This window comes from Polypterus senegalus, chromosome 3 (assembly GCF_016835505.1).
Source record: "Polypterus senegalus isolate Bchr_013 chromosome 3, ASM1683550v1, whole genome shotgun sequence".
NCBI classification, from domain to species: Eukaryota; Metazoa; Chordata; class Cladistia; order Polypteriformes; family Polypteridae; genus Polypterus; species Polypterus senegalus.
Genome location: NC_053156.1, coordinates 176,267,570 through 176,295,508, shown reverse-complemented (window position 1 = coordinate 176,295,508; position 27,939 = coordinate 176,267,570). Strand labels below are relative to the sequence as shown.

The window sequence follows — 27,939 nt, the reverse complement described above, 5'->3', positions numbered from 1 at the left end:
GAAGTGTTTCTAGAGCAATAAGTGCTTCTTATTAAGCAATTGGATTGGAACAAAAACCTGCAGCCACTGCGGCCCTGGAATGACTTTGCCAACCCCTGCACTAAGCCGCCCACTTTAAAGTGTATGTAACCTATTTATTAATATTTACTTGGAGAAAAATATTTTTATTAAAAATGTAAAACATAATTGCTCATTATTAATGTTAATAAAAATGGATGCAGATCTTCTGTATTTTATTTAATTACAAAATAGTAATTATCACAATCATTAAGCAATTGATTTAAATACATTAACCCCGAATAAATAACTGCACATGATTTAAATTCAGCTACAAACACCAACATTTAATAGAAATTGTCGTGTGACCAAAAACTCCAAGATGGGAACCCAACTGCTCACTAAAATGGGTGTTCGTGCTACAAACAAGCAATTTCTGTGGAAAAGCTGCAAGCTCACGGTGGCTGGAACCCATACTACAAGCACTGTGTACAAGGAGAAAAGTCAACCCTAAATAAAGGACTAGTTCATTGCAGGGTATTGTCACTAAAGCACCTACATACTAGGAAATTTTTGAAATTCCAATCAACCTTGCACACATCTTTAGAACAGGGGAAGAAAACAAGACAGAATCTGAGCGGGTGAAAAAATAAAATATATGAATGTCACACAGGCAGATTTAAAGTCAGATTTGAAGTAAGAGCTGCAAGAAGTACATCACCATGTAGCCCCTATTGTACTGTAAATATACTCCACCCACATAAACCACATTAAAAAAAATATCATGTTCCCTCAATTCTCTCCTTTTCTAATGCACAAACGAGTCCATGATTTTGTAACATCCCACATTGATTATTATAACACACTACTAGCAGGTACCACTTTTTATCTTTTTTATTTATTTATTTATTTAATTAATTTATTTATTTTATCTTTTATCACAGCTCCAGTTGATTCAAAAACTCTGCTGCAAGAGACCTTACACAAGCCAGCAATAGTGAGCACTTAACACTTCACTGGCACACTATGTCTTACAGGATTGATTCTAAAATTCTATTAATAAAATACAAAACTTTAAATAGCCTTGCCCCAGGCTACATCAGTGACCTCCTCCATTGCTATGCTCCTGCTTGCCCACTAAGGTCCTCCAATTCTGGCAGTATTGCTGTGCCTCACACTAACCTGCACTCTGAGTGATAGGTTCTTCAGCTGCATAGCAACCACACATTGGAATGACCTCCCTAAATTAATTAGATCTGCTAACTCAATTAATTCTTTTAAAAAACAACTTAAAATGCATCTGTTCAGGAGGCTTTTAAGTTTAACCTTACATTTTGCCCCTTCTTTCAGTTTACCTCACTGTCCAGATGCTCGGATAATTTGTGTGTGATATATCACAAATCATGTTATTTGTTCAGGCTTTTCTTCTAGTATTGAATTTAGTGTTTTACTCTGTTTATTGTCTTTTATTCTATTGAATAAATTGTACATCCTGAATTTATTTACTGTTTTAGTGTTTCATGTAGAAAATACTTATATCCAATGTTACATATACCTTTCTGTTTTTAGACTCTGAAACGCCTTGAGTATCAGAAAGGTGCTACATATAAATAAATGTATTATTTTTATTAAAGTTATAAACCGTTGGTTATGAAATTTCACTTTTATATATTAGTATAAAAGTTGTCTAGGTTTCGAATTCCAGACTCCAATATGGTTGTTTTACTTCAATATTTCATTGATAGCTTAGTGAGATGTGCTGGTTTGTACTTTCCAATTCTTACCATACAGTTACAACTACAACAAAAAAAATCTCTCCACCCCCCAATCCCAAACAAAAAGAGCAAAATGACACAGATGACTATTTCAATGAAGGCTTAACGATGAAAATGAAGACACTTCCAGCACTTTAAGAAAGTGCCTATGTCTTTTTCTAGTGCCACATGTAATTGTACTTATTTTTTTAATAGTATAACAAAATGAACACTTCAGCACACTTGTAGTGGCTTTACAGCTGGCACCTTTAGATTTCTGGGCTAAAGATAGGTTCCATTAAGTTAGTGCAAAGCTTATTTATTTACATATTTAGTGCAGGGGGTCTGGGAGAAAAAAAGGGATCGTCTTTAAACACTCTGAATCAATATATCATAAATTACATAAAAATAAGCTGAATTATCTAGACAGCAACAAATGGCGATAGTCAATGTACTGTATGTTGCATATATTCTATCCATCGATGCTTGCTTCCTTCCATTTACTTCTCATCTCTGGTAATTCAAGTACAGGTTCACAAAGTGCAATTATAAAGACTTTGGTACAAGACAGGCACAGACTCTCAAAGTAGCAGTAATGCATTGTAAAGAAAACTCACACACAATCCCAGAATTCACTCACATAACACCAATAAACATTCGCCAGTCAGCCTAAGTGGAATACCTGAAGAGAAAACAGATTCAAACAGGAAAATGCAAACTCCAAACAGATAGTCACTGAACAGAATTCAAAGGAGCTATTACTGTATGCAGCCACATAAACAAGTGCATTATCTTCAGGGCAGGAAATATGTTGCACATCCTCAGTTAAAGATTGAATTGGAATATCAATAATGCATTTTCTTTGGATGCCGCTCTAAATCATCACAAATCCCTTACTATCACAAATGTAACTTGCATCACCAGCAGAAGGGCAAATGAGAATATTTTCTAGTGTACAGTTGGTACTACTTTGAAACATTACATTTACTTACAACACAGTGACCTAGTTTTGTCAATCTTTTTCGCCCCTTATACATACATAATAAAATTTTGAATCTATTTCTGCTGCTGAAGCCAAACTGAAAGTAAAAATGTACATTTTTTTTTAAGAGGAATCAATTGTGCTCCTCAAATTAAGTTAGTGCAGTCGGGACTAGAAGAGCAAGATTGCAGAAATCATTTCTTTAAAAAAAAAAATCCCACATTTCTTAATATAATAAACAAGGAAAGTTAAACTGTTATTTAAAATAATAACGTGCTAAATTTATGAATTAAAAAAAGGCTTTCATTATTTCCATTTTAAATTGCAGTGTCTTACATTTGAATAAAGGAATTAAAAATTAAAGTCAGTTGGAGGGTTAATAATATGATGCAGGGTCATGGGGAAGTTGGGCTTACTCTAGTAGCATTAAGTGCAAGACAGGAGTCGGCCTGGATGCAGATTTAAAGTGTTTTTTGTTTTGTGAATGACCTGTTGCAAATGAAAGTTTCCCAAAAGTTTGTAATTTACTTATGCATGTGGCACTAATACAATGTTTTGGAAGGTGAACCGCTCTCCACCAGAATTAAATTTAGGTGCCAAAACCTTTAAATCAAAGAAAATATCTAATTACTTGTGGGCATTGTTGTGATGTGAGATTTGGATATAAGTTGATAAACATTTTGTCTATGTCTTTATTTGTGAAGCAATGTAATATTAATGTTACATTACTGATAATAACAGCAATGGTTTAATGGTTTAAGAACCCCTTCCTCCCCAAAGAATCTATAAATTTGCTTGCTTAACCTCACTCTCTTTCTTACCAAACTGATGACCATCACACACCATGAATTTAAAAGGACAACACAATGAAGAGCACAGCTCGGCAGCCATATTGAAACAGGCATGCGGCCTGTTCTGAAGAAAGCTGACCACAAATGATGCCTTAACTAGAGACATTAAGTAACTAACAAGTCTGTGTGCCATCTGAAACTACACATCACCATTTAATCAGGTTGTATGGTTGCCAATATTCAAATGTACTTTGCATATTATTATTTATGAATATTATCGATAATACATTGTTTAATTTGTAACTTAACTCCTGCTTGTCTTTTACTACACCTAATTGCCTGTGGTTATAGATGTAGAAGGGAAGGTTTGAGAAGATATATACTGTACTATAATACCTTATAAACAGTGGTAAGTCTGTGATTTGAGGCATTCTGAGAAAAGGCTACATATCAATAATACAAAAAGGGAAAGTAGAGAAATATATTAGTCTATCAAGACAAAACAGGCATATTTACAATTTTGTCCATCTTATTACAAAGTGAAAGTTAGTTTCTATAGGTAAGAAGAAACTAGAAATGAGTTTTAATTACAGGTTATTTTAAATTACAAATTGAACAGTCAAATACACATTGTGTATTCAACCTCAGGCTCTTTGTTTTTTCAGTGAAGATGACTAGGCACTAATTTTCTGTCACCAAAATTTCTGTAACAAAATTTTGACAGCCATACAATTTTAACAGGAGGTACTTAGTCAGTTTATTGATTTACTCCTTGTGGACAGCATCAACAAAAGTCAATAACCAAAAATTACTGCTGAATTCAGCTCTAGTACAAATGTTTATTCAAGCTTAATTTTCCAAATTATTTTTTTAATCATTTTGAAGACTAAAATTTCCACTGTTGCACAAAATGTGTTTCTGTGAGCAAAGAAGGTTGTTGATTTTTGAAAACAGGGTACCCATTCCGGATTATGATTTAACATTCCATTCTCAAACCCACTTAATCCAATCAAGGTAGTAGGAGGCCAATGCCTTTTCTGGTGGAGGGCAAAAGGCATGAGTCAACCCTGGACAGTGTACCAGTTATTCACAGTTCCACTCAATAGCATAGGCACATTCACACAGGATTAATTTAGGAGTTATCAATTAACCTGCTATTAAATGTCTTTGGGAATGTGGGAGGAAAATTTGAATACCATGAGGAAAATCCACATAGACAGTGGAAGAAAGTGAAGACTGCACGGATTGATTAAAGACCTGGGCCTGGTTATCTAAGACCCTGGATCAGTGAGGTAGCAGCAGTACCACGGCACCAAAGTGCCACACCAAATGACAATGAATGCTAAATTGTTGAAAGCATCTAATGTAGCACATCCTAGTGAAGGTATTTTGTAATGATACAAATACAGCTAAATAGTTCAATTCTGTTCTAAAAATCTGTGTGGCTTGTTTTTAATCTCATTGTAAATTTGCCAAAAAAAGGAAAAGTTGGCATATTACCCGGGTTCTGGCAAGCTGGATAAGGTAATATTCAACAAAAACACTAATTTCAATTAACAAATGGCAGAAATATGCATAAAATTGAGCCTTGTAAAGACAAACTGATTCGTATCAGCAGGCTACAACAGGATATACTTTGTACAGTCTCTATACAGTCACACCTCCATAAATAGAATGTGTATTTTATACATCAAACGGTGAACAACATTCATCTTTTGTAGATTAAAAAAATGAAATCTTTTAATGATCTCATAAACCACTCATTGCTTGAAGAATCAAGGATAACCACTTTAAGCTTTATTTCCTCCACAGTTTGATCTACAATCTTTAAATTAAGCAAATGCATTTGCATGCATGTGTTTAATGTGAATTATTCATGTTACTGTATATTACTTTACTTTCTATGACACAAAATATTGTATTTGGTATATAGCAGAGTACTGTAATGTATATTTTAAAACAAATTCCAGTAATTCTAATCAAGATACTTTTATGAAAATGTGACAATAGAGGGGATGGGGAAGAAAAAAAACAATAGGAATGGGCAAGAGGAACGGACCGGAAAATACAAGCAGAAGCTAAACAGTAAACTTCTGGAAATGTATGTACTCTAAAATCTCTAAAATAAAGGAAAAATATCGGTGCTCATGTATTACTGTACACTTTATCCTCTAAACAAAAATCAATCCATGCAATTAAATAGTTACAGTTAAAAGGATTAGTCATGCATTTGTCCAATTAAGAAACTTCTGTTTCCAGCTGCAATATGAAATATTAATAACAAAACAGAAAAGCTTAAAAGCATAATTAAATGACGTAGTTATATTTAGAAGAATGGCCAAATGATAAGCATGCTGTCTCCTCAGGTTGTAAATTGTATCAGTGCTTGCCTGAAATGTCTGTTCATTTATCCAAAAGTATTGAAGTCACCGTATATTTTTTTTCCATCTTATACTTTGACCTTCCTATTTGCTGTTAGAAAGCAAGAAACAATTATATGTATATTTCTGAATGTTATTGATAATGTAAATTTGAAATATATGCATATTTCTTATTGATCTTTATGACTGGTTCACTAGGAGGAGCAGAAAACATGCTTGTAATAGTAATATTAGATCTGCAAGCTGGGAATGTTTCAGAGATATTAATTTTAATATTATATCTGTCTCTGTCTACACTGAAACAAATTCAACTTTCACTTTTGCTTAAAGAGAAAAAAAAGAAGTACCTCCAAAACTTTGTCAAGAAAATGAAAGAATACCTTCAAAATACATCACCTATAAAAAAAGTATTTGTGGCACTCTGCCCCTAGTGAGGAGCACTGGGCAACAACAAAGTCATTTTTATTATTGTATTGCATTTCTGAAGTACCAAAAATAGATTGGCCATCTAGCTCTGTGAAGAGGATTACTTGTGTTCTGTTTTGTGTATTTATTGTTTATCCAATTTTTTCATTCCCATTGCACACACAAACTACATGGAAAAGGGTCTCTCTCTCTGAATTGCCTTTCACAAAGTTTTTTATTTTTTCACCTACAAGGGTTATTTTTTTGTTGTCTGTCAGGCGATTTCTCGTCTTAGACAGCTGAGGGTCTGTCAAACAGGGCTTATTAAAGTCCATTGAGGCATTCTTTGTGTGATTTCAGGCTTATACAAGAAAAACTGTTTTTGTTGTTATTATTCACTCCCTTGGAAATTTTCAATTTTATTGAGCCACAGTTTGGTTTAATTTGGCTTTATTGACACAGATCAACAGAAAAAAAAACTCATTAAATATCAAAGTGAAAAAACATCTCTGTGAAATGGCCTATTTTAATGGGAAATATACAATGAAAACAATTGACTGTACAAGTATTCACCCACATTAAGCAATATTTAGTAGAAGTCCCTTTGGCAGCAATTGCAGCCTAGAGTCTGTGGGGTTAGATCTCTGTCAGTTTTGCACATCTGGGGCATCATATATAAAATGTGCTTAAGCTCTTAACGTGAGTAAGCCATTTCTTAAACAAAAGTAAGGATTTATGAAACAGGAACATTGTGTAAACATTTGCTTAATTAACTGCTAGTCCTACCCAGACTTTTTTGGTGTTGGCATTTTAGCAACTCCTGGCAGCAGGACAATAAAGTGAACAGAAAATTTTATTTCATGGCACATTTCGATGACTTGTCAGTCATATTCCAATGTTCAACTATTCACCACACACATATGCACTTATTTTATATTTTCTTTTTGATGTTTCCTGATGTTGTCAATATGTCATCTACCCATTTCAAATCACAGTTAACGGACATGTTTTCTCAGTACAGCCGTTTTCAATGTTGGTAAAGTCTAATACACACACTTAATGTTTATTTCTTTAGTGTCAGCCCACAGATTTTGTCTGTATATGGCTAAATATGAATCACATTTTCAGGGATCACAATGATTGTTTGGCTCAAGAGGACTGGCTTATAAGATTATTTAAACTTCTTAGAGCTATCCTTTCAAAGTTGTATGCTTAACTGGAGACTACATTACAGAAATGCTGGAATAACGTGATCCCTTGTTCCATTAAAGGTTTTAACAACCATAAGGTATTTGGTGATGGACACTTTTCAGCATGAACTGGCTGACTGGTCAGGACTTTTACAGTCATCCTTGGGGTGTGTGTCATGCCAACTGTATGGGATGGTATAATTAATATGCTACACAGATACATCCAATTTCCTTACAGTCAAGGTGAGTAGCGTTCAAAACACAACTTGCAGCGATTCGTGATTTCCCTTATGTACTACAGGAAATAGACTACACACATGTTGTGATAAAGGCATTGTAATAGAATGAATTTGCAAACAGAAAGCAATTAAATTCTATTAATATACAACTATTATGTGATGCTCAAATGTGCCTGACTAACACTGTTATGAGGTGGCCTGGCTCAACCCAAGATTCCTTTATTTTTATCAAACAGCAGTGTAAAACGCAGACTTCAGGCTCATGCCTGGTGAGAAGGTCTAACTGACAAGATTTCAATTAAGTTTAATACATTACAAACAATTTGTATAATCTTTCTTTCAGGTGATAATGGGTACATTCCTCACAGCCTCATTCCTCACATCACTCACCAACCCACAAACGCTAGAGGAGATATGATGGGCACTTCCACACACGGTCGTTGACAGAGCAGATAATAAGTTCAATAAAAGGTAGATGGTGGTGTTGGTCTTATCAGGCACACTGCTGTACAGCCCTACAAACGATTGCTACATTGTAATGGCTTGTGAAGTAACACACAAAGTAGCACAGAAACATGGACTACCTCATGGATGACCTACACCCTACCCTTTAGGACTTCAACACAAAGGCAATTTAAACTTGCTTGGATGTTTTATGGTGAATGTAAAGAGAATAAAATTAATGCTGCAATACATACAGTACATTAACCTGGAAAAATGGTATTTTTTACTACGAGTTCATGTTGTGTTAATGAACTGCGTGTACAGTATAACTTGCTTGTTTCAAACTTAGAGGGGCAAAAAAATAAAAAATAAAGCCATGCTGTCTTTCACAACGAGCTCAAGGACATTCCAGAAAGGTAATTTTAAGTTTATGCAGTTCCAATGCCCGTTTTTAATTATTAAGAGTGTCTTTTCAGCACCACATAATCTTTAAAAGTTTTCCTTTGGCTACATAACATTTTATGCTAGGAGCTTTTAGTGCAGATAAACCAGCTCAGGTTTCTCTCTTTAGAAGACTAAATTACTGCAAACCACTTTTATGGAAGAGCTAGTTCTGCATTAAAACACTGTTTACACAAATTTCAGGACATCAAATCAATACATCTATGATAGTGCTATGCATGAGCCAAAACCTGCTGTGATGCAGCAACACGGTTGTATGTCATATGCATTTTAGAGGGTAGGTTTGTTTTTACCCTTGTCCATTTTGTCTGAGTTAACTAAGCACTGCCTAGTTCTGTGGTCTCGCTTTTCAAAAGACCTTACTTTGATGTTAATATGGGTTTTCTCTGAGCATTATTTTTTTATTTCTTCCCCCCAAATTCTAATCGTACAAGTATGCCTTGCAACATACTACCATCCGGACTATAACTGGTACCCATCTTGTGCAGGGTGATCCCAGGATATGCATACTCTCCCTGCCATCCTTGCTTCCATGTTAGCATCTCTGTTAATACACAGATTTGTGTTGTATTTCAAGCATAAATGTGTATGATTATATTCACTTATACATGCCGACATCTCAGAGTGTTGGCCATATAAATGCATAAACTCAATTTAAGCCTAATGCAAATTTACATAAACAGGTTATTTAATAGCAGTTTGTGAAACTGTACCAATGAATTCATCTTATGCTTGTTGAAACATCTTAAATATGCAATAATACATATTTTATGCCTGATAACATGTTAACTTGGTTTTGATTAACTTTTAATCTTTTAATGTACACCTTTCTCATATCATGCTCTGCAATGTTGCAATGTTGATAACATATGATGCAGCATGGTAATCAGTGAATGAGTTAATGTTGGAAAGCTGAAGCATACCTTAGTAATGCAACTAAGACCCAAAACACACAAGCAGGTCAACAGGTTAGAATGGGTGAAAGAAAAAATTTTGGGACAGCCTTCTGTTCTAAACCCCAATGAATCACAAACAGTTCATCTTTGAGACTATCACATAGTTATAATACTACTTCTTAAAAAGGGGAAATAGCCAAACTTTCTCCATACTTTCAGAGAATGATGAATAACTACAGAAAGCATCCGATTAAAGCTATTACTACTGGGGTGGAGTAATTGGATTTTCATTTCAAGGGGATAATTATTTTGCACACAGGGCACTTTAGTATTGAACAACTTTAATAAACAGAATCAGAATTGTGTTATTTGTTCACTGTAAGTTCCTTATCAAATTAGTTTCTTTGAAGATGAAATGCTACTCAGTATAAGAAAATATGTAAGAATGAATAAAATCAGAAATATGGTACATATGAATATACAGTTTAATACTGGACAAAAAAAGAAAATTAAAATATTGACAAGTCTACAAAAAAAAAATTAACAAAATGTCACACAGGGTTAAAAGCATGCAAGCATACATTCATTGACATTTGACATTCAGGAAGTTGGAATACCATAATAAAACCACAAAGTCAGCGTACTTTAAGAAATACCTCTTAAAAGTAACTTCTAGGTTGGTGTTGTTTTTTCCTATTCTACATCAATTCCTAAATCTTCTTCAAGTGCAATTATGTTGTCAATTTTCTTCTCCTAAATTTCAAACCATATGCAACACTACCCATTAGAAATGCTGTTTGCGACCAGACAAATTGCAGACACATTCAGGCGGACCTTCTCTAAAGGTTCTCATTGATCAAGACTACAAACTTCCTGATATAAATAGTCAATAGACATACAGAATATTTTGTCCATACCATTTACTTCACACCAAGGCTGGCATTTATCATATAACACAAGCACAACTACATAAATAAGTGCTGCTCTATTATAGGACTGAAAAGTATAGCTCAAACAATGCATGTATACTTGATGGAATATAACTGGCAAGGTCATTCAGAGTGCTTTAAACGGCCTTAAGGTTAACAGCATAAAAATGAAGCGACAGGCAACACACTGGATGCATTAAAGCTTTTTTTTTTTTAATTACCTTATTTTAATTAATTCATTAATTATCTTATCTTAAAAAATCTTATTTTTTTTTAAATTATAAGGTGTATAACACACCTTTTCAGCTTGATCTAATCAGAAGTTTAAAGCATTATGTGAATTTCCCCTTGGGATTAATAAAGTATCTATCTATCAATCTATCTATCAATAACATACATTTAACACCAGCCTTGACGTTTTTTGGATTTTAAATTGTGAATCAAACACTCTGAAATCTGTTTATTTCATGTTTTCAAAACATCTGCCTGACATTTGACTGTGATCTAACTTTATCCTCCTGAAGAAGTCTGTACCCAAGTTGTTCATGACACATTTATGGTAGCAATTAGTGCAAAGCAGGAACTAACCCTAAACGGGATACCAGTCAACTGTGCTGCACATTTACAAACTCCAATAAGGCCAGGTGTAAAGAACTGTGCAGCTCTCTTCTGAAACTTACTAAACAAGTACTCAGAGCAGTCTACTCTTTTCCAACGACACTGCACATAGTTTAACTGCAGCTCAGCAAGCCAAAAATCAACTCATGGCATTATATTAAGAGTTTATAAAAAGCAAGTGATAAAATTAGTGGTCTTCAAAAGGTTCAATCAAAACCAAATCTTAAGTCAAATAAAATAAATTGGACCACATGAAAGTATTTTACTTTTAATCATTACTGAAACAAACATGTTATTCGAATCCTTATGAGTTTAAAAGGATACGTTAGGTATTTAAGAAGACAAACTTAGTTCTTCACAATCACGGCATACAGTATATTAATTTGTCACATACAGTGAAATTGTGCTCTGAAGTGAAGCCGTTTTTTTATAAATTTTAAAAATATATGTTCTGTTCACCAGCTTACAATGGGACTAAGGGATACATGGGTCAACAGGAGAAGGAAAAAGCCTTAAACTTAGCAAGTACATACACTTTTAAGCAGCAATGGTTTTGATTTAAGAAAATGTGCTGTTCATCTTATTGAGGCATCCTTGTGATAATGAAAGGAAACCAGAAAATTATATTTAATCTTGGAACTATTTTCTTGAGGTAAGGATACATTTCCTGTTCACTTATCTGCTTACAGCCTCTACTGTGGCTGTAGTTATGACAATCCATCAACCCCCTCCCCCACCAAGTACCAAGCTGTTGTGCTTATTTTCCATCTTTTGCTACTTCATTTGAAACTTTTTCAAGTTAAGCTCTGCCATGGCTTGCAAAAGCAAACAGATCCGCACTCATATCAATTGATTATTTTTCATGAATGACAGTTAGTTTACACCCATTGCATTCTATGTTATTTTACACAGTGAGATTCACACTGAGTGACAACACAGATAAAACCATACAAAATAGTATCATTATATTTTATACGAATAGCAATCAATTCCCAAGTTCATGGGCATAACAAGTGCAAATCTGGCACTGTAAAGAAGGAATGACAACTCTGCGCTACTTGTAGAGGCCTATCATAAAAGAAGCTCCATAAGCAGCACTGACAGCTACGAGTGCAACCTTGTTTGGAGGCTCTATTAGCTGTACCTTGCACAACAGATTACTAGTAGAGTTTGCATGTCTGGTAGAAAAACTGAAACCGAGCTCCTGATGTGCAGCTGCCCATGAGGAGCCGGGGGAAAGAATGACATATGGATTGCCTGTGGCACTATGTGAGTGTAAGGAGGCAGGAGTACATACAGTACCACCATATGGTGGAAGCTGCCACTGAATAATGAAATAAGCTTCCATGTAGTGAAAGAATAGAAGCAATCATAAGTGTGCCTTTTTCAGTTATTATTGCCTAGATGTCTACAGAACAGAGACATAAATTCACATCTGGGAATCAACATTTACTGTAGTTTCAATAACTGTGCTTGCTGAGGACATTCCAAGGTGAATCCACACCAGTGGCCCTGAAACTATTATAAAAGTAAAGTTGAATAAATCTGACTCTGCAGCTGCATGAATAAAAAGGTATAGTACCACTTTCGGTTAACAGAAATAGCCCAAATAATGATAGAAATCTACACTATGTACCTAATACTTGTATGCAAAATTTGGTTGACCCAAGTGAAAGCGTATTCAAGTTTTTGTGTTTACATACACACACACACACAAAGTTAAAATTACAAAAAAACTGTATTTTCTGACTCAGAGGTCTAAAACATCGAAATTCATCAAAATCTTGACATCAGATCTTTGGACGATTACAATACTTTCCCTATACTTCATATATGAGAACATAAGGTTAACAGCTTTTAATTCCGTCAAGTGTCTATTTACAAACCATATTCAAATTACCCTGTACATCTGGTTTAGAATTAAAATATTAGAGTAAAGCCTGTGGCCATTCAAACCCAATGTTGGCCAACCCTAAGCCATAAAAACAAAATCCTATAGTCTGAAAACAGAGTAGACTTTAGCTTAGGAATAATATTATACATCTATTAAATTTATTAAAAAAATAAGTTCACAAAACCGCAAAGGCCAATTAACAATTTGATTGGAGCAGCTGCCTCACAGCCTCAATTGCCTGTGTTGAATTGGAAATCCATGTTGGCATTTGCATGTTCTAAACATATCCACATAGTACTTCACTAAATCCTATGGTTTTCGCCCATAGCATAAAGACAGCAACTGAAATTAGGAGTTGGCCATTTTAAGAATTGGGAATGGATAATGCACATATTGCTCATCAAATTTGGAAATAAACAAAATTAGATTATTTTACCTGCAAGTTTGCAGTCTTTTCTTATACAAGATGCCACCAAACTTGTAGGAGATAAAAAAAATTACTTGACCCTTTAAATATACATATGATTCACAGAGAGGCTACAGAACTGTGCATAGCAGAATTAGTCTCAATAAATTACCTGATTTAAGAAAATGCATATTTGACAAAGTCTTTATCAACATGAACAGTGAAATAAGTCACCAGTTACAACAGAAATCAGAAGGGTATTTTATTATGAACTACATAGTAAGTAAATTGTGGTCACAACAAAAATGACTATGGAATCAGAATTAAATCACTCTAACTTTGTATACTAGATTAATCAAAAACAGTTATTTTGCAAATTGCAATCATGTACTGAAGATAAAAAGTAATATCCCCCAATATGGAACTGCAAAAAATCATATCTTAGAAATTTTGAATTGCTTTTGATAATGTCATGTTTGATGAGTAACGAACAACCATGGGTTTAGTAACACAAAAAATTTCCAGTCATTATAGGTTTCTGAATGCATATCTTTCTATTATAAAAAAAAAATCCTGGAAAGGAAAAGCAAAGCGACGAGACGTGATCTTCTTGGAAGACACTTAAAAGACCCGCAAGACGCAAACAATATCAAATAAGAGCATGGCCAGCAAAACACTCAGTTGTGTAAAGGCATGTAGCACACACAGATCCTGTGCTTTCAGCACATATAAAGCATACAAGGACAATACGTTCTAGATGAAACATCAACGACTAAGCAAAGAAGAAAGAGCAGCACAGAGAAAAGAGACCCAAAAGTGTTGGTGAGAAAAAAAGGCATATAAGAGATTATGAAAGCAGTGGAATTCAAAAGGCTCAAACAAACAATGGTGCGGATACACATTCAGAGAAAAGTACAGAATATGAAAGCAGTAAAATTCAAAAATATTGTAACGTCCCAGCCAGGTTGAAGGCTTTTTTTTTTTAAGTATTTGTTAGGTCCGATTGAGGGAGGGCGGGGGATAGCACGGAAGACTAACAGGGGCTAACGGGGACTAACGGGGTACTGATTGATGCGGTAAGGGGGGGGCGAGACCCGGGGAATGAGGGGTTGGAGAGGGTGCTAGAAAGTTGTGTTGGGGGTTACGAAACAATTCCAAAGAAAAGAAAAGCTTTTAAAATTATATATCTGATTACCCGCAAGAGATACTTGCTCCCAGCTCTTAAAACATTGACAAGCAAAACACGCAGCTTGCAGCAAATGATCCGACCACTTCTCCTTGCGTGTGTTCAGCCACATAAACCCCCCCTCTTGACAATGCGAGCAGCAGAGACACGAAGTGGCAAAATGGACAGCTGCTGTACAGGCCTTAAAATGATCGACAGGCAGCGCGACAGAAGCTGCCCCCCCTTCAAAACGCAAACAGTGTTATACATCCTGCGAGAACGAGATGTAACCACACCCAGGGCCAGAAATAAAGGACAAGTATTATTTTTACAAAAGTTTTTAAAGTAAAAGTGAAAATAATGCATATGTAACAATTCCCATGAAAATAAAAATCTCTTTAAATTGTATATCTGGTAAACCAAACATGGCGGTGGGTGAGCGAAGCGAGCAGGGAGCAGAGCCCCCTAGTTTAAAAATAAAAACAGAAACTCAAAATGCCCATACCAAACCTTAAAAATAATCTATATGCTGGCTGTTTGTTAAACAAGTATTACATTTCAGCCATGTATCACTATTTTTATTTTTAAACTCTTTGCAGGTTTGCTCATGAACTATGTAACTTAGTTAAGCTCAATTCAGTCCTGTGAAAGAAATTTACAAAAGACAAAATGTAATGCACTTCAGTGTTTTGTAAGAAAAATATTACATTTTAAATATTCCACAAAACTGAATCTAAGGATTGGAGTTGTCAACAAAATCAAACTTTTCATGAGTCAGTTTCACTTTAAGTAAATATTCAAAATACAATGAGCATTAGCATTCAGACAATTTCTTTAAATGTATCGTATCATGTTTTGTTAGTTTTCTTAATGATATAATGAATACTTTAAAAACAGTTATAAGGTTTGGGAAGGCATTGTATACACAACCATATGTAGAAGAATCAAATAACAGAAATAACGTGTTTACTTCATAACCAGTATGAAATAGAACCATTGGCAATTGATGTAATAACTCTCTGTGAACATAACAGGATTTTTTCCTTACCATAGATTACTTGGAAAATTGACATTCACTTTGTTCCATACTATAAGTTAAAAAAAAACAACTTTTCATTAACCATCTACAGTACTGTACCTCCAAAAAAGTGTTAACTATGCCTTACAATTACTTTAACATGTGTATTATATCAATGTCATCATATTTTCTAAAGCACAAACATAATGAAAAGCTGCATCTTGAAAAATTCAGAAACAATATGCTACTTTAGCAAAATTAAATGTGTTTAGCATACTACAGCAAATGTCTTATTCATTGGCTTATTTTTCTAAAGTAAATCTGAGCAATTTACTTGATCTAATGAGAGTTCTTGTTATTACAGTATAGACAGGCAACATATTAGAAGTAGTCCTAAATTAAAATTTGCAAACAGTCCTGGAAAGCCACAAGTTTAACCTGCATCCAGTTATAAAACAACTTGGATTAAAGCATTTTTACACTGTTCTGTTCTTAAGATGTGGTAAAAATGCAAACCAACATTAACAGAAAGAGTCATTAAAAACCAGCATATTTAAAACCAAAATATTAAAATACAGGGAAGAGTTCTCATTGAACACTTTCAATAGTGTTCACTCTATCCCATCTATCAACATATTTATTCCGCATAAACAAACATAATCCAGTTTTAATGATTTTGAGCATACAGATACATATTTAAAGCGCCGCATGTATATATTTAACCACCTTTTAAAAAGCTTTACAACACACTTGAATCGTTAAAGACTGCTTTTTAAGTGTTTTAATAGGGGCTTGCTCATACTTGAATGAGTTGCAATACTCCGGACATCATGAAACCCACTATACATTCAATTTAACGTAATCAGGGCCAGAACTTATCCTGGACAAGGCACAAATTCATTACAGTAACACAGACTCACATGGGGTCAGCCTGGAAATGCGATTTAACCTAGCTTCATGTAATTAGTAATTGGATTAATGATTTCTTCACAAATCCCAGTCATTATAAACTTTATTTCTGTTAAGAAAAATTACTTAGCACATGGTGAATTTCATGGCAACAGCAATGCTAATGTAGTTTACTAACATATAATAACATTTGTGTGCAGTTATGCATATCCAATTTTAGCGGGTTCCTCGGAGTTATACACTATAGTAAAAACCCGAGGCCTTACCGATTGAAGCATGAGCACTTTGCCACACTTCATTCGTACTCCAAACAGGTCATGCTCACTCTTACAGCGCTGGCTGATCTGTTGCGATACAACCCCGTAAAATCAAAAACAGTATAACAACTGTCAAAATGAGAAAACATCTACACCAGGTACTTTCTGCAAGAGCGGAGCACCTGCACAGACATCATGGGAAACTATATTGCAAAAAAAAAGTACGTTCAGCTGTCACTGCGCAAGTTGCTTAATTTAAGATCCAGCCTTTATTGTAATGGGCGTTAGGATAATTATACGATTTTTTTCTGTAGCCGTAAAAGAAAGACGCTTACAGCAAACTAGAAAAACTGTACTTTAGCAGGTGTACCGCGCAAAAGTCGTAAAGCAAAGTCATGAAGGGAAATGATATTTAATAAGCATTTGAATTATTGATGAAACAATATATGCATGGTTGAAGATCAAGAAACTTTCATTTTACAGCATCAGAATTAATTTTACTGTGGGCATTTCCGCGCGTATGTTCAAGGAAAGGATATTTAAATGATACCAAAATTGATCGATTATATATATATATATATATATATATATATATATATATATATATATATATAAGATATATATATATATATTATATAAGATAAACAAAAGTGCAAGTAAGGATGATACAGTCATAGTTGCTCTTTACACGACATATTTGCTCCACAGCTTGCAAGAGTTCCGTTGCACGTACCTGATGTTGCGGCACTGAGTGCAAACACCCTTGTTCTAATGAAGTCTGAAGTATCGCTTTTAGAGCGAACCCTTTGCAGCGGGCATAGAGCAAATCCTTCTGCTTTTTGATCGTGTTTTGAATCTGCAGCCGCCATACCTTTCGCGAAGTTACTCATACACTTAAAAGCACAAAGGCACATACAAAAAAAAAGTATGAAAGAATAAAGCGCTCACTAGACTCGCCGGTGTGCTTAATCAGCAAGTAGGAAAAAGTGGGCGACACCTGATGGGGGCGGGACCTGGGCGGATCCAATGCTGACAGAATATACAGTATTGCTGAAACGTTCTCGAGTTGATTAGCATGTGGAAAATGTCGCCCATAGCACATTGGCGCTTTCATTTGAAAACTCCTTATTTAAAATTGCATGCACAAGTGCAAGACTTGGGTTTAATTCGTGCTTGATTCCGGATTCAGAAAGTAGACAAAAGCTGTTAAGTTCTATGATTCTTCAGGTATGTTTGGTATAGAATATTAACTCAGAATATTATTTAGCGTTTTCTATTAAACTATCCGTTAAATGCATTAGTTCGGTAAATAGGCATACGCTACTGAAGCTGCAGAACAAATATAATTAATGAGGCAGGCTTCGTGGTAAACACTATTTTTTCCTTTAAATTACAACCTACTTATAAAATGGGTTAATGCTGAGGTATCGGATCTCCGGGATGTCTGTGACGAAAACGACAGGAACTTGTGTTTTTCTCTTATCATCTCTAAATTGCCCTGTTGTCTGTGTTCTGAATTGGCGTCCCGTCTGGAGATGGTCCAAACGCGATATAAGAAAATGGATGGAGCATACAGCATTGTACAGGTCAGGTGCCAAAAATCGCATTTCTTTTTATTTAATATGTAAGGGGGACATTTATTTTACAGGAAGTCATATTTACAAAATTCACGAAAATAGTTTTTTTTATATGTGTACAGTATTTTGAAATCTAGTTTTGGATATGTTCATTGTCACTGTAGTGAAGGAGTTCTGTATAATGCCATACAACACATTTCATCCAGAAGAATTTTAACATTTTATTGTTGTGAGAAACATTGCGCATTAATGTATTGCAAAAATTAAGTTTTGCTTACATGATTACCCCCAGTGTAGAAGCCAGAGCAACTAACACTTTTCATATGTCATCATCTTGTAGTTTTTTTTTTTTTAAGTTGGTTTCATTCCACTGAGAAATGGTTTTCATTTTATAAAATCACCTTAAAAATGTGAATTTTAACTTTTTCATTACAGTGAGTAATAATATTATCTGTTCCATATTATTGAGCAATTCTAGGTAAAACTGGAAATACTAGACAGGATTTTGAACTTGTTAATTATAAATACACTTGGAAAGAGCCCACTGTAAATAAACATGACTTTTGAAAACTCTAAACCAGAAGTAATTTCACCTTGTGAATACTTGATAGTTATTATGTTATTATTTTAAAGGTACCTTTAACTCGGATATACAGTATATCTGGAAAGTATTCACAGCGCATCACTTTTTCAACATTTTGTTATGTTACAGCCTTATTGCAAAACGGATTAAATTAATTTGTTTCCTCAGAATTCTACAAACAACACCCCATAATGACAACGTGAAAAAAGTTTACTTGAGGTTTTTGCAAATTTATTAAAAATAAAAAAACTGAGAAATCACATGTACATAAGTATTCACAGCATTTGCTTAATACTTTGTCGATGCACCTTTGGCAGCAATTACAGCCTCACGTCTTTTTGAATATGATGCCACAAGCTTGCCACACTTATCCTTGGCCAGTTTGCCCATTCCTCTTTGCAGCACCTCTCAAGCTCCATCAGGATGGATAGGAAGCGTCGGTGCACAGCCATTTTAAGATCTCTCCAGAGATGTTCAATTGGATTCAAGTCTGGGCTCTGGCTGGGCCACTCAAGGACATTCACAGAGTTGTCCTGAAGCCACTCCTTTGATATCTTGGCTGTGTGCTTAGGGTCATTGTCCTGCTGAAAGATGAACTGTCGCCCCAGTCTGAGGTCAAGAGCACTCTGGAGCAGGTTTTCATACAGGATGTTTCTGTACATTGCTGCAGTCATCTTTCCCTTTATCTTGATTAGTCTCCCAGTTCCTGCGGCTGAAAAACATCCCCACAGAATGATGCTGCCACCACCATGCTTTACTGTAGGGATGGTAATGGCCTGGTGATGAGCGGTGCCTGGTTTCCTCCAAACGTGATGCCTGGCATTCACACCAAAGAGTTCAATCTTTGTCTCATCAGACCCGAGAATTTTGTTTCTCATGGTCTGGGAGTCCTTCAGGCGCCTTTTGGCAAACTCCAGGCAGGCTGCCATATGCCTTTTACTAAGGAGTGGCTTCCATATGGCCACTCTACCATACAGGCCTGATTGGTGGATTGCTGCAGAGATGGTTGTCCTTCTGGAAGGTTCTCCTCTCTCCACAAAGGACCTCTGGAGCTCTGACAGAGTGACCATCGGGTTCTTGGTCACCTCCCAGACTAAGGCCCTTCTCACCCGATCACTCAGTTTAGATGGCTGGTCAGCTCTAGGAAGAGTCCTGGTGGTTTCGAACTTCTTCCACTTACGGTTGATGGAGGCCACTGTGCTCATTGGGACCTTCAAAGAAGCAGAAATTTTTCTGTAACCTTGCCCAGATTTCTGCCTCTAGACATTCCTGTCTCAGAGGTCTACAGACAATTCCTTTGACTCCATGCTTGGTTTGTGCTCTGACATGAACTGTCAACTGCGGGACCTTATATAGACAGGTGTGTGCCTTTCCAAATCATGTCCAATCAACTGAATTTACCACACATGGACTCCAATTAAGCTGCAGAAACATCTCAAGGATAATCGGGGGAAACAGGATACACCTGAGCTGAATTTTGAGCTTCATGGCAAAGGCTGTGAATACTTATGTTCATGTGCTTTCTCAGTTTTTTTATTTTTAATAAATTTGCAAAAACCTCAAGTAAACTTTTTTCATGTTGTCATTATGTGGTGCTGTGTGTAGAATTCTGAGGAAAAAAATGAATTTAATTCATTCTGGAATAAGGCAGTAACATAACAAAATGTGGAAAAAGTGATGTGCAATGAATACTTTCCGGATGCACTGTAGCTGTTTATCAATTACTTTATTTTCTGATTGATTTTAGAGTATGTCCAGATTGGCATTCTACCAGGCCATGTTCCAGTTCAATTGGGCCTTGATCATGAAAACTGACACACTGGAACAGTGTTTATCACTTTCAATACCATTTTGGATTTGTGCCCTGTAAAATAAATAGACATTGACACCAAAAGTAGCTTTGGGGCGGCCACCCATATACTTGAATAAGGCTGCAATATCGAATATTTGGCAACACAGAAGAGTACAGGCTGAGTCCAATCACAGAACTGAATACAGTTTGGCAGCAGTGACATCATCTGGGGGTCCAGAACCGGAAGTGGCCTTCTCATCAGAATCAGGCAGAATTTCCCATGCCTGGTCTGCAGAGATAAAAGAGAAAGTTTTACTGCACCCTGGCCTGGCATGAAATTATCTTCTTTTGGTCCTTCTAGCTGGCTCTCATGCACACGTGTGTGACAGCCACTCAAACTGAGATCGTAATGGTAAATGAATAACCAAGTTGACATCCCATAGGTTGGCCCTACTTTAGTGGCCATTCAGTGTATAGTATGTTTTTTATAGTGCTTACTAGTTGCATGTGGTCTTCGGGACAAAACCAACCCAAAGTCTCCCTAGCAGTTTTAATACATTGGTGATCTTGCAGAGGCGTCAGCTAAGTGGCCAGGACAGGTTGTATCTTGTCCAAGATGGACATGTAGTCGAGTGCAGCTGTGGCACAAGTTAAGCAGGACAGGCTAGAAACTGTTTCAGGCAAATGTATGGTAGCTCATTATGTGAACGTATAATGTGCATGTACCGCAAAGCTGAGTTGGTCTGCTTGGGTTGAAGGAGAATTGAGGTGCATGCAAGCACTGAATGATTAAAAAGTACATGCATGTGCTATATCACCAAGTGCAAGTCACAATTGTATAAGCATCTACATCTTGAATAGAATTCACACAAACTCCCGTGGCTATCGTTGAACATGAGCAGAGCAGACTGCTCCACACACACACACACACACAGGTCTTTCATTTATATATGTCTAATGCATATGTGATATTTCCAACACCTGCATGTAAGACATTGACGCATTTGGCAACCCTTCCAGTTTGAAGACTTACAGTACACATACTCAAGTAACCTTTGCATGATAAATTGTAAACTAATGGAGTAAGTAAAGGACTGTGCCAGCATGCATTTGCAAAAGATAAATATTTTAAATTAGGACTCCTGAGGCTAAGAAATAAATGGTGTTGCTCTGTCATTGTTGTTTACCAATAGTTTCAGTTATATGAAACCTTGCCAAAATATTTGAGAAAGGAAAAATCAGTTTTAAAGGTCTAGTCTAAAAATCCATCAATCGTGCCCATATGATCCAATTCAGGGTCATGGACAAAGCCCAATGTTGAGTGGAAAATAAAATTTTTATGTTTCATGAGAAATTTAGAAGCATGCGAACAGGATATTCAGCTCAATAAGTCTTCTTATTCTTCTAATTTCTCCAAAATAACATTAAGCTGAATTTTGAAAGTAACCTAAAGTGCTACTGTTTACCTACACTACTTGGTTAGTTTATTCCATGTGTTGTCTCTGTGAAGAAATACTCTAACATATGGAGAAATAATTGCCCTTAACAACTTTCCTCTGTGTTGACATGTTCCTGCTGAAAAAATCATTTTAAACAACTGGACCCACTGTACTAATTTCCTTCATAATTTTAAACAATTTAGTTTATCCCCTCTTAATTTCTGTTTCCTTAAAATTGTAAAGGTTCTCAGTACTGGAAGCAGCCTAGTCACACTTTTCTTTTTTTCTCTTTCTGACTTTTACTGCTGTTTTGTCTTTTTCTATAATATGGAGGGCAAAACTGTTCAAAATATTCCAGGTGAAACTTCACAAGTATGTAATCTTCCATGGCTTGTAGTCTACACCAATTAGCCTTCTTATACACTGGATGTACAACTACAGGTCTTTCACATAATCATTCTCATATGTCATTCCAAGTTTCAAACTTCCCAATATGTATACAAATCAAAGGTTTTTACTTCCTACTGCAATACTTTACATTTCCATTAAATTTAATCAGCCACAAATCTCCCTACTCCTGTCCTCTATTCTGTCCATATATCCCTTTGCAATGATTGACCCAATTCTATTTTAAATGCCATTCCAGCCACTTTAGTACCATCTGCAAGTTTAACCAGTGTAACAAAGGTGCTATATAGGCGCCTGACCCGACACAGATGAACACGAAGGCACGTATAAAAACACAAAGACTTTATTTTTCTTCACCCGTGGGCGCACGTCTTCCCCGTGACCCACAGGCAATACACAGTCCCACAAAACACCAGTCCAACACACAGCAACACCACCTTTCTTCTTTTACCACCACTCTATCCCAAGCTTCGTCTCCTTCCTCCTTCCACCCTCCTCGAGTGGTGGTGGCTGGCCCTTTTTATAACCCACCCGGAAGTGTTCCAAGTGCTTGACCACCTGGTCCTAATTGCACCTCTGGGTGGGGCTGAAGATTCGTCCAGCCAGGCTGCTGAGTCCATGCAGCTCCCCCTAGCGGTCATCCGAGCCCCCAACCAGGCTGTGGAGGACTTCATCTCCCATGGAGCCCTGCGGGTGGTTAGGGAATCACCGTCAGCCATGGATGCTGCCACCAAGCATCCCGGGGGGAGTTACTGGACTGCCCATGGTGGCTCCCCCGGAACATAAGCAGCAGGGGCGTCCCTGCCGGGCATGGGACCCGGCTGTCCTTCACACCAGGTTATTATTATTTATATTCTTATCCAGATCACACATGTATGTGTTAAAAAGAACAGAACACCCTGCACAGATCCATGAGGGGCACCATTTTTAATATCAGCTAACTCTGAGAAAGTTCCACTATTAATAAGCCTTTGTTCTAAGTGTTCAAGCCAAATTTATATCATCCTATCCACTGTGCCTTGAATTTTTTTCTAGTTTGATCTCTAGCCTCTCATGTGGGACCTTATCAAAAAGTTTCTGAAAATGAAAGTATTGTTTATATGGGCATGGTGAAGAATTTATGTATTCTATTTGCAAACTGAATTTCTGTCCTTTATATAGCAAGCACAAATGGTACATCTGGCACTTGGCCATTGTAGAAATTTTGACACACCTTTAGATGGAAACAAAGATAAATATATAAAATTGGTTTTGGCAATTTACTTTAAAGGATAAGTTCAGTATTTTTAAAGTCAAGCTATTTCTTCACAATCATGGAATATATTAATTTGGCACATGAAAGTGTGTTCTTAAATTAAATTAAAAAAATACCAGCATGTTCTTGCATTTTAAAATTGTAGTCATGGGACAAGAGTCCAGACAACATTAAACCATATTATTTTCTTATGCCTTGTTTAGTCAAATTATTTTTTTTCAAATGCCAGTTAAGCCAGGCACACATACTGAATCATATACAGACACAGTTAAGTAATGATAAATGTACATTCAAATCATGTGATTTTTTTTTCTCTAAACACCATCTGCTTTTCACTTGCTGTATTTTGTCTTATTTTAAATATTCTACAGAGCAAGATTTATGCCAAGTGGCTGTACAGTGCATGATCGTGAAGCATGCACAGAAGAGTATAATTGTACTTTGTACATATAACAAATCTGAACTGAACATTGTGATCAAAAAAGGCCAGACACAAGATCATGTACACAGTCAAGAGTTCAAATAAAGTGAATTTTATTGCACAAAAATATATTTTCCAGGTTCTTTCTTCAAAGCAAGATTCCAATAACAATTCACCTCTACCCTCCTCCAGGCAAGCTTTGTATCTAATTCCCAACTCCAACTGTCTGAAAGAGGTGAGATGCATCCTTTTATCTTAGATCCAGGAGTACTTCCAGTGCCACTACATTACCACACAGAAGCATTTCCAGGACATACAGAAGAACTTCTGGGACATTTCTGGGAAAGTCTGATGAAACACTGAAGTCCTCTTCTGGCAGCGCCCGCTGGCAGCACCCAAGGACCCCAACGGGTTGTTTTGAACTATAAATCTCATGTGACCTTGTGGTGTCCAAACTGTAGCTACTCTTGAGTAACACTGCCACCTTTCATGCTGGGGGATGAATTGTCCTTTAAATTCCGACTTTCCTAGACCATCAATTATTCCTGCTCCATGACTGGGATTAGGGCTGGAAACCAACCTAGCCTAGCTGAACCTCCATCCACATGATTCCTGCATAATGGCCTCCCAGCCGGGTAAGACCCCACACTGCATCCTTTGCAGAATTCCTGTCTATCTGTTACGGCACTTACAACATTCAGCATTATGTACTTTCTGTGGCGTGTTGTGTGTACAAAGTGCGAAAATGAAAAAGCAAAACCAATTACCAAATAACTATAGCACATGCATAGGATGTAGTGATTGTCTTCTAGTTGTCTATAGAGCAAAGACAGCAATTCACATATGGGCATTAATGTTCAATAACATCCATAACAGCACTTGAAGACAACATTTTCAAAGTTAAACAACGCTTTGGTCCATGAAGGGTGCCATGGAGGGACACGAGCAGTGAAGCCAAACACACAGCTGATCTCTTCTTAAATGGATTTTTTCCCTTCCTAAAATGACATGCATGTGTGAAATCTCTAGACACATATTCATATTTGATAACACTCTTGGTTTGAAAATGAACATATTTGGCATTGGCATATTTGTTCAAGGCTTTTGTTTTCATACTTGGGCCCCTGTCTCTTAACTTCCATTTTAATATGCAAGAACATGCTAGGTGTTTTAAATGTATAAAATAATTCATTTTAGAAACAAATTAATATATAACATGACTGTGAAAAAATAACTGACTTGAAAAATGCTAGACTTGTCCATTAATGATCCAACCATTCATTTTCTCAACCTGGTTTTTTTCTTTTGTCTTTTTTATTATTAAGGAAAGTCTATGATTGTCGAAATACCTGTTTAATGAAGGTATCATTCACATTGGGTAATTTTACATGTAATATTTGAGCTGTGGATGGACCTAGCGCCTAGCATACCCAGGAAATAAGTGCACACATACTATATATGGGGAAAATATGACTTCCACTCTAAAGTTTATAGGATAGGAATCAAATCTAACACTGAAATGCAGGATCTGTAAACACTAGGACACCCTCCCACACTTTCAGGTCCATTTTAAAATTCTTTTCCGTGCTTATGTCACAATTTAGTGAACATTTGAACCTTTTATACTGCAATATTTAAACAGTTTAGGAGACCCGGGTTCACTTCCTGGGTCCACCCTGCGTGAATTTCCTCTGGGCACTCCGATTTCCTCCCATAGTCCAAAGACATGCAGGTTAGGTGCATTGGTGATCCTAAATTGTCCCTAGTGTGTGCTTAATATGTGGGTGTGTGGGTGTGTGTGTGTGCACCCTGTGGTGGGCTGGCGCCCCACCAGGGGTTTGTTTCCTGCCTTGTGCCCTGTGTTGGCTGGGATTGGCTCCAGCAGACTCCCATGACCCTGTAGTTAGGCTATAGAAGGTTGAATAATGGATGGATGAATGAATTTGTTACAGTATACGGGGCCCAAAAACCCCAAACCTTTATGAGTTTGTTCTTGTCTTTATTACAATGCATTTTGGTAAAATAATATTAATGCTTATTTCTGTCCATTTGAACTGAAGATCTGCCTCTCTCCCCCAACTCATTGGTCAGAAATTTTGCTTTCATTCAAGGATTGTTTTGACCTGGAGACAAGTGCTTCAAAGTGCCATTTCATTAAGTGAAGTGAATCCCACGTGGGGAATAAATAAATGCTTTATGTTTTGTCTTGGGAAGAAGAGGATGACCACAGTTTCATAATAGAAATATGAATACTGCTTTTGTCCATCCTTGGTTGTTGCCTAGGCTCAAGATTTTTTTTTTTTGGTCCTTTTGTTTAATTTTTTTCTGCAAGTTTTCGTATTCTGCTATTAGTTCTGTTTTTAGTTTTATTTTGTTTTTTTGTTTATATGTAATGTTATGACGTTTATTAAGATGGAATTGTCTTAATTATTTTATTTCAATTTTATATTATACCAGTGTCGGTGCACTGCATGATAACGTGCAGTGAATACACTTGACTTGAGCATTCATAGTTTTCATACTCTTTCTCTATACGTTTAGCATTCATTTGCTCAGAGGTTGATTCGCTTGCTGCTTCCTGAGCAGCTCTTCTTTTCTGCACCCTAGTGGCCTGCTTCTTGTCTTCTTTCGTTGGTTTTACATGTTAAAACTGATTAAGTCAGTGTTTGTGTTATTACACAAGTAAACACAAAATACTTTGTGTGACGCCCCTTTTCTTTGGGCACCCTTAACTTCAATCAAGCATTTGCGAAGCTGGTCACTCTGGAAGTCTTCAATCTGCCTCAAGAATGATTTAAAATATGAAGAGGTAGGGTAAGTGACAGCAAAGTTGGTAGGGATAAGAGTCGAGAGTCAATTCTACAATAAAATAAAAAGAGGAATAACCTTGGAGGTCAATCATCACCCTGAAAGCGGATAGTAGTTATCACATAGTATATGTGTACCAAATTTCAGGTCAATAGGTCAAACGGTTTGCAAGCTACACATGATTTAAAATTCTGGACAGATAAACAAACAGCCACGGTAGTGTATTATATATAACGATTAACAATACAATATATATTAGTGTTATTTATCTTCTGTCTTGACCCCTGAACATTGAGTTTCATGGAGGTGGGCACCTGGTTAGGCAGCTGGAGGATTGCCATAGCTATAAAAAAAAGAAGTGGCAGTTGTAACTAGCTTTAGCATTTTTGGTTTTCACTATTGATTTTTAATTGATGATTCTTGTTTGGAATTCCTGGTTTTGACCCATAGAGAGCAAGTATCATCAAAAATCTATGGCTGTATAATAAAGGACAGATGAAGAATCTTTATAAAAATAAAAGGTCTCTCAAATTCCAAAATGCTGAGACAAGCCCAAAAGGCACAAATGGATATGCCCAGAGGTAATCCAATAGCAAACAAAGTCACAAAAAAAAAAATCAAATAATAAGTCAAAAACAGAGCAATGGTCACAAATCCAGCAAACCATATAAACAGTAATTTTCTAAAACACAACAGAATTCACCAACACTAGACAGCCAACCAACTAACAGATGAAATGAACTGCATTTGACTTATGATGGTTCTCAGCGTTTAAAGGACTGGATGTGCTTCCACACACAGACAGGGAGGTGGTCATTCCTCCTGGGGAACAAAGCACAAGGACAATGGAGAATTCATGACAAAACATATAAACTAAACTGTATACTAACAAAATAATATAAACAGGCATAAATAAACA

The 27,939-nt window shown here is 36.2% G+C and overlaps 1 protein-coding gene across 3 annotated transcripts in view; it reads right to left on the bottom strand.

The window, feature by feature from the left end:
* Window positions 1-17,685, bottom strand: part of phactr2 (phosphatase and actin regulator 2) — a 292,417-nt gene extending 274,732 nt beyond the window's left edge. For 2 of the 3 annotated variants that reach the window (XM_039748231.1, XM_039748235.1), the window contains exon 1: window positions 17,471-17,684. In XM_039748231.1, the coding sequence (XP_039604165.1) occupies window positions 17,471-17,651 (181 nt within the window). In that variant the 5' untranslated portion in view covers window positions 17,652-17,684. Of the gene's footprint in view, window positions 1-17,470 lie in introns of all 3 variants that reach the window. The other variant, XM_039748237.1, reaches the window with a different exon arrangement.
* Window positions 17,686-27,939: the final 10,254 nt, after the last annotated feature.